At 43.3% G+C, this 14,099-nt stretch overlaps 1 protein-coding gene across 1 annotated transcript; it reads left to right on the top strand.

Annotated features, from left to right (window-relative positions):
- Window positions 1-8,430: 8,430 nt before the first annotated feature.
- Window positions 8,431-9,039, top strand: LOC107045695. Its single transcript, XM_015268028.1, has one exon. It carries the CDS (start codon window positions 8,431-8,433, stop codon window positions 9,037-9,039), a length of 609 nt encoding a protein of 202 aa, XP_015123514.1.
- The last annotated feature ends 5,060 nt before the right edge of the window (window positions 9,040-14,099 follow it).

Raw genomic sequence — 14,099 nt, 5'->3', positions numbered from 1 at the left:
GGTCAAGCTGATCGTCCTGATCATTGGCTCTCTTGGCGGCATGAAACAGTCTTTTGTATCTGCGCTTGAGGCGATTCCAGCCTTGCAGGCGCAATGCCTTAATACTGGCTGGCCAGATGCAAAAGGCTGTCATTCTTGGGTCCCTTCGACTGCTTAGGCATCATGATTCTGGACTGCAGTAGTGCTCACCCTCTGGTTGGAGGGAGCGCCACTGCAGAGCGATTAGGACTTGTTTGTATCGCTTAGCTTGCTGGGTGGTCTTCGAGGTGAAGTCGGAGCCCTCGAGGGTCATCCAGCGATCTCATTCACGAGGGAAAAAAAAATAATCACCATCATCATCATCATCATGATCATCATCATCCTTTACAATTAAGAAAATTATGTATCCTAGACAATATGAATAATTTCTGAATAAATAATTTATCTAATCCTATGAATTGTGCGTTATGTAGTTATTTCTTATTACCACCACCCACTTTCCACCCGACATCCATTTCCACCCACCCCCCCTTTTCCACCCGCCACCCCTTTTCATCTGCCGGTCATTTTCCACCCATCACCCACTTCCTGTGACGCTTGGACATCAGATCCTGCACCCCAGAGGGCCCCCAAGCGCGCCGACGTCCTCTTCAAAAGGCATGCCGCCGAGGGGAGAAGGCGGGACGTGCACGTGCACTTCCTGGAAAAAAAGGGGGAGGGGGGGGAATTCCTGGAAAAAAAATCGCCAATCTCGGTCACTTACTACTTCCGGAGAGGAGATTATAGTTAAATGGAAATTTTTCTTGAGTTAATAACCCACTCTGACATCCATTTCAATCGTTGTAGTAATTAATTTTTGTTTAGAGTTATTTAAATTTGAATTTCGTTAGGTAGAAATCCCGGTTACCAACCGTTATCTAATTGTTGCGCAATCCAGGCGCACGTGGCGCTCTGTCCACGTCCCTCTCCGTGCGCCGAGCCACCATTGAACGGCAGTATCGATTTGCATACCCCACGTGTTGTATACCACCGCGTATAGTGCGCTTAGTTTCCGTAATCGGCTGTAATTAGGAGTTTTAGTACATTAGAAGACAATAATGGTTAAGTGGAAGAGTATTGGTAGTTAACACGAGACATTTGAGGGCCGTGGAGATTTGTATGTGGAGATTTTGCCGAGGAGCCGATAAGCGGGGAGTTGTACATCGTTTCGCTGGTGAGTTTCACGAGTATTTTTGGTTATGGAATTCGCGTATTGTTGGGAATTATTTTCATAAGTTTTCTCATCTCAAGGTTTTTGGATCATAATTTATTGATTTTGAGGTCTTGCTCTGTGCGGTAGAGCTGAAATAACGCCCAATAATTGCATTAATCGCCTGTCAGGTTTTGCGAATTTTGACGCCGCGAGAGATTTCGCATCTGCCTCTCTCTTTCGATGGTAGATTTCGTGCTTCTCTCTTACACCCGTAAGGATAGTTTTATGTCGTTTAAGTGAGTGAATATTTCGGGAGTTCTGCGTTGGGATTTTTGGATAAAAGACGTGTAATTGCCGACTTCAAGAGGCACTTCTGCGCTAGACGCCCTCTCGAACACTTCGCGCTCTTTACCGTTCGGTCTTGCCAGTCATTATGGCTTAATTAATTAGACGTTTTATTCATTTAAGAACTTTTCGGGATTTTCGTGTTCGTTCGGTTTTCCCAGGATGTAGTTCTATTTTCATTTCGCACCGGTTGTTTCAATGTTACGTTCATCGCCTCGGGATGAAATAGCCCTGAAAATACGGAATAATTAGTATTTATGTGTGCCGACGGCGTGTTAGGATTTATTGATGATTTTTTCCATGCGTTTACCGCCTTCGTTGGAGACATTCTCATGCGGTTTTCGCTTCAAGGTCGCGCCTCCGTAGATTCTATGCGCTGCGTTCGTCGTTTTAGCTACCACGTGTTCGTTTTATGCTCTCGAGCCCGCACGTTCCCGAGAATTATGTTGCGCTAGGATTTTTCTTGTAACTGGCGTTTGCTGCGCCTTAGAAATTTCGGGTTTTCTTTGAAATTCCTAATCTATTACGTTCCATCGTCGGGGATTATTTTTGAAATTCGGGATGATAAGTAGTTGTTCTTCGTTATTGCTAAATTAGCCAACTCTCGTCCGATATTGAATTCGATATTCTTTTTTTTCTTTTCTCATTTTTGTTCCATTTTTGAGGTTACTTATTTTATTTTGGATTTATTATGTTTTTTTGGGTCTCTCTGCGTACATCGCGTGATATTAATTACGGTGTGATATTATTGTAATATTATGGAATTATTATTACTAATTTGGATGGATAGATATATATTTTTTGGTCTCTCTTCCCTACTCTCAGAGCGGACTATGGGTTTTGTTGAGACGATTATTACGATTATTACTCTTTTGTTGAATTTTAGAGACAATATAGACCCGTACATTTCAGCATTAAATTTTGGCCTTGCGTTTCTTTCTTTTAGGGTAAGAGCCCAGTGACCCGTTCTCCACCTGAACCTACCCCTCTCTCCGCAACCGACCCCCTGAGCAGCCCAAGCACCCTGTCACCTTTCCCTTGGCCCCCTTAGGTTCAAGTTTTTTGTGTTTTTGAATCTTTGGTTTTGTTGTATTTTTCCGCTTCGAGCTAATTTCGGTTTGTTGTTTCCGTCGAGACAAAGAACAACTGGCGCCCACAATCATCGAGTTTCAGTTTTCTGACTTTACCAAGGGAAAAGAGCGAGATAACGTTCATTTTTATCCCCAGTAAAAATTAACCACGTTACAATATATATATATATATACATATATATAAATTTGATAATAAATATGTGTAATGATATTTTCCACAGATCGAGGGACTAGTGCTGGGCCAGCCGTAAATTTTAGCGAGGTGGACGTGGCGGAAGTGGGGGTCGCGGCGGTCACGGTGGTTACGGTGGTGGTCGTTCGATGACCATCCGCATAAACTGAAAATGTAACTCTGACTGAATTCTTTACAGATGGTCGTTACAAACTCATAACGTCAGAACAGAAAAAAAAGAAAGTAAAGAATAATAACAAAGACTGAAAACTACTTCCTCTAGACACTGTGATATTTCTCATGTGATTTTTTTTGTGATATTTTTTCATTTCTTTTTGTTCTTTATATCAGTTCAGTTTCAGTTTATGCGGATGGTCATCGAACGACCACCACCGTAACCGCCGCGACTCCCACTTCCGCCACGTCCACCTCGCCAAAATTTACGGCTGAGCCAGCACTAGTCCCTCGATCTATGGAAAAATATCATTACACATATTTATTAGCAAATTTTTTCTTATTCATTCCAATTATTCAGGGATACCCAAGTGCTCCGGCTATTATTATTATTACTGTTATTATTATGGATAATTTTGTGAAATCATCCCATTCAAGATCTATTTGAGCCCAGATTTCCAGACATTTTGCAATGTTTTATGATTATTTAAACTTTGAAGATCTGAATTTCATTCTACATTTTGAACCTCTAGCGAACGTTTCGAAAATCTGAAAAAAACTGTAGTCTACTTTTGAAGGAAGATTCAGAAAATATATGGAATAATTTTAAAAAATGCAATTTTTCACGAATAATTTATAAAAAATCAATTTTACACCTCAAAAATATTTTTTTCGAAATCGTAACAAATTCCTTCATTATGCCAGAAATAAATTTCATGTCTAAAAAAATAAAAAAATAAAGTTTTCGAAAGTTTAACCAATTTTCATTATTTATTCATAAGAAGGAAATCCTTAGAAAAAATAATAATTCTTTGTAAAATGTCATTTGAAGGACGCTGAATATCCATGAATTTCTTGAAATTTGTCTCGCCACTTAATTGACAAACTTTAATTTTTGTCATCTAATCCAATCAAAGAATGGGATCATTGAAAGGAAAAAAAAATAAGTATAACATGAATGGACCAGAGCAAATATTTCCACTTACGGGTACTCTTGCGACGTTGTTGTGTCTGAAGAAAAGTACGTAGTATAGCGATGAATTCTTCAGGACTGCGTGGGCGTCCAGCATTGGTGAACTTATCACCTTAAGGTAAGAGGAAATGAAAATTTTTATTTGAACTTTTTATCATATCTTCTGATCGATTTAATACATCTCAATTTTTGCGTCCGAATGGAAGCATTGGAATCGTTCGATTTTTAGATTCTCTAATTTTGCGTGGAAACGACGGAGAATGATCTGAAACGTAAAAATATGAAGTTTGACCACCCCGTGTATATTTGCGGATGTCCACCTGTCATCCACTTTTAGAAAATTGGAGAATTAAGACTAAAATGATTTTAAAAAATCGGTAATTGCCTCAAATTATAGGTATTAATGGGGACTAACTCTGTGCCAAATTTCAGCCCAATCGATTTAGCTGTTTTTCAGAAATTGCCATTTTTTTCTAAATCGTTTTTCGTTAATATCTCAAAAACTACTGACCTGATTTCAATTTTTTTAAAATATTCCTCTGGACGTGTTCTATCTCAATTAATCAAAATATGTATACCCTTTTATCAAAAATTTACGAGATATTTGATTCTTTTTTATTGCTTAAAATCCTTCTTCGCATCTAATTTTTCTAAAAATCAACATATTAACTTCAAATTGGGCATGAAGTTTCCTCTTTGCACTAGAATGTTTAGGAGATATTCAAGTTTGTATCTCAATCTATTTTCTTGAATATCTCAAAAAATACTGAATCAATTTCATTTTTTTTTAACTTTTTGTTTTATAACGTCCAAAAATAATTCTTCATCATTTTATTGAGAATTCATCATCGTTCTAAATATTAGTAAATCCAGTATTGAGAAATGGCCGACTTTCCGTCGTCATTTCCCAATCTTACTTCTTCCACATATATTTTCCACCCGTAAACTCAACGAAATTGAGACCAGTTAGCATAGCCCATGCTGTTGCTACCTGATCAGCAAAAATTCAAGCGTTGCACCACACAATTTAAGGGATCATTTCCACAATCAAAATCAGAAACCAAGCGAGTCGTTTATCGCTCCTCGTACCGAGTAGTCGAGTCTTAAAGGGGGCTTCTCTCCCTTTAGGAGAAATCCAAATTTCTTATTGATCGCGAAATTATTGAACTACTGGTGGAAAATGTTCACAAAATCGATCTACCTTCGCGTTTCTTCCCATATAGTAATTCGCTTAAGTCGATACTATGCATGGTAACCTATCGAATTAATAGTAGATAGCTATCGGGCGTGTTTACGTAGGGATACTGCATCCTTAAATCGAGAATAGTGTCTTTTCTTACATATAAGGGACCTTCAATATTTTATTTCGCCTTTTATATCGGCCCATTAATTTATTTTTCTTCGATTCTACACAAACCTCTTATTATTTATCCAAGAGTAAAGAAGGTAGACTAATTGAAAGTAATGCCACATGGTTTCGTTGCTGGTGATGAAATCGTTAGTTTACCGATGAATTCATATATTAATTTAAGCAATGAATATTTTTCCAATATAATTCCATATAATTCTCTCCATAAATTTTTCCAATATAATTCCAATATAATTGTAAAATCTTAATCAATTACTATAAACTGAATAATCAATGCAAAGTCATTCATACTAATGTTGCTAAAATTCCGACAGTAAAATTTATAGTTCTGATAAAATCATAACTTTCTAAATCTGAAAACGTGTAAACATCTAAATATTAAATTGATTAGAACTTTGAAGCCGATTAAATAAATATAATAAATTGAATCAATCTTTTGATTCTAAATAAAACTTCAATTTATTTTTATGCCTGAAAAGGACTGCATAGCGTCGTCCTCATAATAAAAACTAAAAGAGATGAAAGATAATCCTTCAGATGATTCTTTTATTGATAATTCGTAGATTATGTTTCGAGAGTGTTAAAATAAAAATATAAAAGTTGTCCTCCGACGCTGACAACATCTCCGGACATAACAGTTTTTTCGAATATTCGTCTCAACGTGTTCTATCTCAATACGAAACTACTTCACACGAGGCTGCTTTTTTCAGTGCCATTCTTAATATCTAATTGGAGCGTGATTGATGGTTCCATAATAAAAATAAAAATGAGACTTTTCTTATCACAACCTTTTTTTCCAACTCGATTTCTTTAATTTTGAGTTTGTTCAATATTCCTAATTTAAGGAATTGCAGAAAAAATAAATTGAAACCAGATCGTTTATCGTTTGTTTGCCCCCAGACGCTGTAAATCTAAAAAAATAGTCCAGTGTACTCAATTTTTGAGCCACGAAGGTATTTTTTCCTTTCCAAAATTTTTCAAAAGTTGTGTAGAATAACAATTACGAGTTAATTCGTTCAAATTTGACGTCTAAATAATCAATTTTGTTCGTTTCCGAATAACGAATTGCAATATCCATGCAAAACAGTCCGAAAGTCAATACATCAAATTTTCTTTTATCAATCTAAAATACCATAATTATTTCGATAATCATTCTCCTGGCTATTTTGCATAAATATTGCATTCCGTTTTCACAAAAGTCACGGAATTGGCTATTCAGAAGTTGAATTTGGGAAAAATAGCTTACAATTCTATACAAGTTTCGAAAAAATGAATGAAAAAAAAAGACTTTTGTAGCTTAAAAATTGAGTACACTTGAATAATTTTTCGATTTTTAGCGTCTAGGCGGCAAGCGAACGAATATACAATTTTTTGTGTACTCATTCTTGGTTTCTCAACGTATATAATCGATCTACAATGTATCATAAATCTCACTGCAATATTCTGCGACTATCAAAACTCACAGTAAGCTCGTCTTAAATCAATGTTTTATTTATAATCGAATTACTGACGACCTTTGGGGTTAATGTCTTCCGTAATTTGGCAATAAATAATAAAACATCAAATCACGTTATTCCGCGGGAAGAAATCATCTCATTTATGAAAAACGTGATTTCAATGTTTTGTTGATTCATTGAAAAACTGAGAAACCGCTGAGTCATTGTCTTCCAAAATTTCATGATGTGTACTTTACACGAGGACTTATCGATTGCAATTGAAAAAATTGAAATTAAATCATTTCGCACGAAGAAACCATCCCATTTGTGCAAAAAAGCCAATTTTTGACGTTTTTTCACGAGTTTTATGAGAATAACTCACAAACTGCTGAGGCGATTATGTTCACAATCTAATCAGTTCTAAGTTTCATGGAGATGCATCGATTGAAAAAAAAATTGAATCGCATCGTTTGTTCAAGAGAAATCGTAGCACAAAATTTTGACCACATACGCACCCACACACACACACACACACACACACACACACATACGCATACGCCACGGATCCTTTCGGCGAGGAACANGTTGGAAGGTCCTGCAACGTGGCGCGTCCCCAGGTGGTGGATGGGGGAATGCTCGATATTCTGAACTGTCGTTCAGAATATAGTGTATCGACTAAATAAAATACGTCGGCGCGAACCAACACCTTCCGAGAAACCCAACTCTAAAAGCGGTGTGCAGGGTGGGCTCCCTATAACAGCCTTACAAAGTTGTACAGTGGCTCTGTTCAACAGCCAAACAAAAAATGTTGAGTAATGATGAGAACACAAAAATATCCCAGGTGGTAACCCCTCTTCAAGAGATAAATCCTACCATTGGTTCCGATCGGGTGCAAGCCCCGGTGGCCAATGCCGGCTCCTTGGATTCTGGGAAGAGCCAACCATCACACTTCTCAAAGGCGGACCACTTGGCCTCAGATACTACAAGTGGGGTGGAGTCACAGACTCAAAAGGTGACTGAAATCACCAACTCGAACGGAGGATCGAGACAGGAGCAGGCTTGGGACCGTCACGAGAAGCTCATTGGAGATCTTCTGTCTCAGATAACGGACAAAAACAAGCGGACCATCAATGAAGGAATACGACAGCTCGCCAGGAGCATTCCAACTTCTGCAAAACGTCTCCGATCAATCTGTCAAGGTGCATGAGAGCAAGGGGCTATGCAGAAGACGAAACCTCATGAGCCAACATCGAAGGACGTGGGATCACGAAGTGAAGTGCAGAATGAGCACCAGACCAAGAAGAAGAGAAATCGCGAGTCCTCGGGAACGGATCCTGACGCTCTGAAGAGGTCTCGACAGGAGACCACACCAATCCAACAGAAGCGGGTGTCGGAACCGCAGAGGGATGCAGGCAAACACCAGCAAATCGAGCCGGATAAATATGAGGTTCACGACAGTAAGGGCTGGCAGAAGTGGAAGCGTCGAAGGAAGAAATCTGAGCAAGCTCCTGAGTCGCTTCGGCAAAACCCAAGTCGGAAGCGAACCCAGAGGAAATCAGCGGTCAGGCCGAAAGCACTGATCATTCGCCCTAAGGAGAAAGAGATGTACTCCGAAATCCTACGGCGAGTGAAGAAGGATAGCGCTTGTGGTGAGGCTAGCAATTGCGTCGAGAAGATCAGACGCACGGCCGCATAGGACATGCTGATTATCCTCAACAAGAAGAAGACCGATATAGCTTCCCAGCTACGATCAGCCATTGCTGACCTGCTCGGCCAAGAGGCCGACGTGCTAAGCAAAGAGCCCAGGGAAGATATTGAAATCAAGGACATTGATGAGGATACATCCAAAGAGGACGTCCTTGAGGCCCTACAGAGAGCTGTAGGTGAGGAACACCAAATGGGTCCTGAGACCATCCAATCTATGCGCAAAGCATACGGTGGAACTCAAACCGCCTGTTTGACCCTCACGTCAGCTGCGGTGAAGAAGATCCTGGGAGAGGACAACCACGGGAAGATTAAGATCGGCTGGGTAAACTGCCGCATACGTAGAGTACAGAGGCTGGTCAAGTGTTTCAAGTGCTGGCACTACGGACATCTCGCCAGCAAGTGTAGGAGCGCAGTGGATCGGTCGAAGCTCTGCGCAAGATCTGCAGGGGACGGTCACAAAGCCAAGGACTGCAAGAAAGATCCGCGATGTGCCCTCTGCACTGAAGCAGACAGTAAGAAGAATTGTGCCCATGTTGCTGGCAGCAATAGATGCTCAGCTTACACAGCAGCACTCCGGAAGCTCACCAGAAAAAGGCGCTAGAGTAAGGAAGGTCCGCAGGGTGTTGCAGCTCAACCTCAATCATTGTGGGGATGCACATGATTTGCTTACGCAAACGGTGCGTGAGCTGAAGGCTGATTTCGAAATGATCTCGGAGCCGTGTCGACATCTTGGCACTCAATCCTGGATTACTGACGCCAGTGGGAAGGCAGTAATCTGGGCTTGTGAGAATCAGCCATTCCAAGTCACCGTAAGCAGAAATGGTTTCGTGAAGGCGAACATCGGTGGCATATATTTCTACAGCTGTTATTTCCCATCTAGTCTCAGCATTGATGAGTTCACAGACTTCCTGGATAGGCTGACTATGGATGCCAAGCAACACTTTCCCGTGGTGATAGCTGGAGACTTCAATGCCTGAGCAGTTGACTGGGGAAATAAGCTAACGAACGGGAAGGAACTAGCTGTACTGGAAGCCGTGTCCGCTCTGGACGTGATCTTGCTGAACAGAGGGGATGAACCAACCTTCATGCGGGGGGAGGCGAGCTCAATTGTTGATCTTACCTTCGTGAGTGGTGCTCTCGCTAAGAGAAACTGCTCATGGAGAGTGAGTGATATCTACACGGCGAGTGACCACCGAGCAATACTCTGGGAGATATGTTCTGACCAGAAAGTCGCATTAACAGCAAAGAAAACCAACAGCGTTGGCGAGTGAGCACATTCGATCCGGGCTCATATTCGGTGGCATTAGATGACCATCCCATTGCTGGTGCAAATGCGACTGCGAAGGCACAGGACATTATGAGAAAGGTGATAAAAGCCTGCGACGCCACTATGACGAGGAAACGAACCACGAATCGACATCCACCGGTGTATTGGTGGAATGAGACCATCGCTGTGTTGCGGAAGGAGTGTAACGCAGCTAGAAGGTCATCTCAGTGTGGTAGGAGAAGTCCTAACTTTCAGTAGTTAGAGATGAAATACAAGAAGGCATGGCGGAAGCTCAGCAAAGCCATCAAGTACAGCAAGAGACAATACTGGAGTGAGCTCCTTAGCGAGGTAGAGAACGACCCATGGGGGAGGCCCTACAAGGTGGTGATGACACGACTCAAAAGTCAATCAATGCCATCACCATCGTGCCCGGTGTTCCTAAACAGAATTGTGGAGACGCTGTTTTCGCGTCAACTGGAATCTCGCCGCAATACTGAACAATGGAAAAGAGTGGGAAACTCCAAAGCTCCAGGGCTGGATGGAATTCCAAACGTCGCGTTGAAACTAGCCATCCACACGATACCAGAGCAGTTCCTGGATGTTTACAGCGAGTGCCTCAGAGAAGGCATCTTTCCTGCCGTTTGGAAGCAGCAGAGGTTGGTATTGCTTCCAAAGGGGAATAAACCACCGGAAGAACCTTCATCGAGCGTATCATTCACCAGAAGATAGAAGCTGCAGTGGAACCCGTGCTTGCCAGAAATCAGTATGGTTTCAGGAAAAGCCGATCCACACTCGATGCCATCAACCTGGTCGTCGAAACCGCGAGGAAAGCAATTGCAGGGGAACGATGGCTCAATGGCACCAAGGAGTACTGTTTAGTAGTAACACTGGATATCAAGAATGCCTTCAATTCAGCCAGGTGGGACTGTATTATGGAGGCTCTTGACAAATTGGAAGTACCAGGATACCTGCAAATAATGGTCAACAGCTATTTCAGCGGAAGGGTCCTTAAGTACGACACAGAGTCCGGCCCCAGGAAGTACAAGGTGACAGGAGGAGTACCCCAAGGGTCAGTACTGGGTCCTCTCTTGTGGAACATCATGTACGATGGGCTGCTAAAGTTGAACACGCCCTGGCGGACCAAGTTGGTAGCAATTGCGGATGACATGGCGGTGGTCATTGTTAGGAAGCACCTGGAGGACATGAAGCATGTTTTCAGCCCAACGTTCGAGACGATCCGCTGCTGGATGGATTCTGTTGGATTGAACCTAGCAGAACAGAAGACAGAAGCCATATTTATCACCAGCAGGAAGAAGATCGAGACGATCACGCTGAAAGTTGAGTCTTGCGAAATCACCTCCCAGCCATTCATTCGATACCTGGGGGTGATGATTGATGCACGACTGAACTTCAAGCAGCAAGCGGAGGCCGTGGAGACCGAGGCATCTGGTGTGAGCTCCACCTTGTCACGCCTCATGCCTAATATTGGGGGACCCAAGCAAAGAAGACGAGCACTATTGTCTTCAGTGATTACTTCGGTGCTTACATATGCAATTCCCATTTGGGGAGATGTACTACAACTGCAGGAAGCGCGACGCAAGATCGCACCAGTCTATCGACTTGGTGCTCTTCGAGTTGCAAGTGCATATCGGACGGTTTCTCAAGACGCGGTATGTGTCATCGCAGGAATGTTGCCCATCGAGATTTTGGCTGAGGAGCGAGGATCGCTGTATAAACGGAAACAATCGCTCGCATCGAAAATGATAAGCGCCGAAGAACTGGAGGCTGAGGAGAGGCGAAACAGCATGAACCGATGGCAGGAGAAGTGGACGAATTCGACCAAGGGAAGATGGACCTATCGTCTAATTCCATACGTAGCCGCGTGGGTAAGTCGAAATCATGGAGAGGTAAATTATTATCTGTGCCAAATGCTTTCAGGACACGGGTGCTTCAGAGAATACCTTCATAGATTCAAGCATGAAGATTCTCCGGAATGTCCTACCTGCTCAGGAGTGGCAGAAGACGCAGAGCTTGTATTTTTCGGCTGTCCTCGGTTCAGCGACATCCGGAATATCTGGGAGTTAGAACTCACGAGGACTATCTCACCCGGAAATTTGGTGGAAGAAATGCTGTCATCGCAAGCAGCCTGGGACGCAACAAGCAACTTCGCGACAAAAGTCCTGAAGGAACTCAGAAACGAGGAACGCAAGTGAAAAGCTTCAACATAGGTTAGGGGGACGTACATAAGATGGTGAAGGCGGAAGAGCATACAGCTGAGACCTCCCTCGCGAAGTCATACTTAACGGTGGTGCCGCGAGGGATTCAAAGGTCAGTGAATTTGTCTGATGGGAGTTTAGTGGGTATTGACACAGTTTNGATCAGCCATTGTGGATCTCCTGGGGGAGGAGGCCGAAGTACTGAATAAGGAGCCGTTGGAAGATCTCGAGATCAAGGACGTCGATCTGGAGACGGAAAAGGAGGACGTTCTTGAAGCCCTACGTAAAGTGGTCGGTGAGGAGCATAAGATAGGGTCTGAAGTCGTCAGATCCTTACGTATGGCATATGGAGGAACCCAAACTGCCTCGGTGACACTCACTGCAGCTGCCGTGAAGAAAATCCTGGGGGAGGATGATCACGGGAAGATCAAAATCAGCTGGGTGAACTGCCGTATTCGAAGAGTGCAGAAACCGGTCACGTGCTTCAAGTGCTGGCACTACGGACACCTCGCCACTAAGTGTCCAACACAATTAGCCGATCTGAGGTCTGCGTGAGATGTTCAGAGAGTGGCCACCAGGCCAAGGAGTGCCAGAAGGATCCTCTGTGCGCCCTTTGCACTGAAAATTGCAACACGAAGAATTGTGCACATGTCGCTGGTAGCAGTAGATGCCCAGCCTACAAAGAGGCACTTCAGAAGCTTACCAGCAAAAGGCGATCATAGGAGGGGAAGGTGCAAGGTGTTACAGCTCAACCTCAATCATTGTGAGGACGCACACGATCTGCTCACGCAAGCGGTGCGGGAGCTGAGACTTGACCTTGTCATGATCTCGGAGCCATATCGACATGTTGGCACTCAATCCTGGATTACTGACGTCAGTGGGAAGGCTGTAATCTGGGCTTGTAGGGATCGTTCTTTCCAGAGCAGCACAGGTAACGCACAAGAGGGCTTCATATAGGCCAAGGTTGATAGAATTCAGTTCTACAGCTGCTACGCCCCGGTAAGTCTTTCCTTTGATGAGTTCACGCACTTCCTAGATCGACTGACCGAGGATGCGAAGAAGCACTTTCCCGTGGCAATAGCCGGGGACTTCAACGCCTGGGCAGTTGATTGAGGAAGTAAGAGGACAAACGCCAGAGGACAAGCTTTACTGGAAGCCATGTCATCGTCGGACGTGGTCCTGCTGAATAGTGGCGATGAACCGACAGTAGTATGAGAACTACTATGNCCTGACGGGGGGAAGCTCCTATTCCCTCCCTCAGGTGGTCGTGCGTAAATGCATTCTCTAACAGACGAAAAAAAAAACACATACGCACACGCACACATACATACGCACATAAACCTAATGGATGTTCTACTAGCATCACAGGCAGCTTGGGATGCAACGAGTCACTTTGCGGCTGTAGTCGTAAAAGAGCTTAGGAAAGAGANGATAGGGTCTGAAGTCGTCAGATCCTTACGTATGGCATATGGAGGAACCCAAACTGCCTCGGTGACACTCACTGCAGCTGTCGTGAAGAAAATCCTGGGGGAGGATGATCACGGGAAGATCAAAATCAGCTGGGTGAACTGCCGTATTCGAAGAGTGCAGAAACCGGTCACGTGCTTCAAGTGCTGGCACTACGGACACCTCGCCACTAAGTGTCCAACACAATTAGCCGATCTGAGGTCTGCGTGAGATGTTCAGAGAGTGGCCACCAGGCCAAGGAGTGCCAGAAGGATCCTCTGTGCGCCCTTTGCACTGAAAATTNGAACAGCTACTGGTGTACAAGCGAATAGTGGCGATCTGATGTGGCCCTTCGAACTGATAACATCTCGGGTGAGAAGGGCAGCAGTGAATTTCATTTGCTCCNCAACACAGGCGGAAAACCTACTGGAACCTCCTATCTACACCCAACATCTTCGTAGACTAGGAGGACGTACATAAAATTGAAATGAGGAAGAGCAAATAGCTGAGACCTCCCTCGCGAAGTAATACTTAACGGTGGTGCCGCGAGGGGAAGAAAAGGTCAACGATTACTAGGGTCATGTTCGGTTTTTTAGTCCGTATGGGTTGCACATTCGCCGAGCAGATACTTGCTCGTACTCGCTACCATCTAGACCTGACCGACTCGGACACTACACTTCAGACACCACCCGTCTGGAGTGTGTTAGTGCGTAAAGAGCATTTTTCCGTTCA

This window comes from Diachasma alloeum, unplaced genomic scaffold (genome assembly GCF_001412515.2).
Source record: "Diachasma alloeum isolate Michigan unplaced genomic scaffold, Dall2.0 Dall_scaffold_01055, whole genome shotgun sequence".
Taxonomy (NCBI): domain Eukaryota; kingdom Metazoa; phylum Arthropoda; class Insecta; order Hymenoptera; family Braconidae; genus Diachasma; species Diachasma alloeum.
This window is presented reverse-complemented; position numbering and strand designations above follow the sequence as displayed.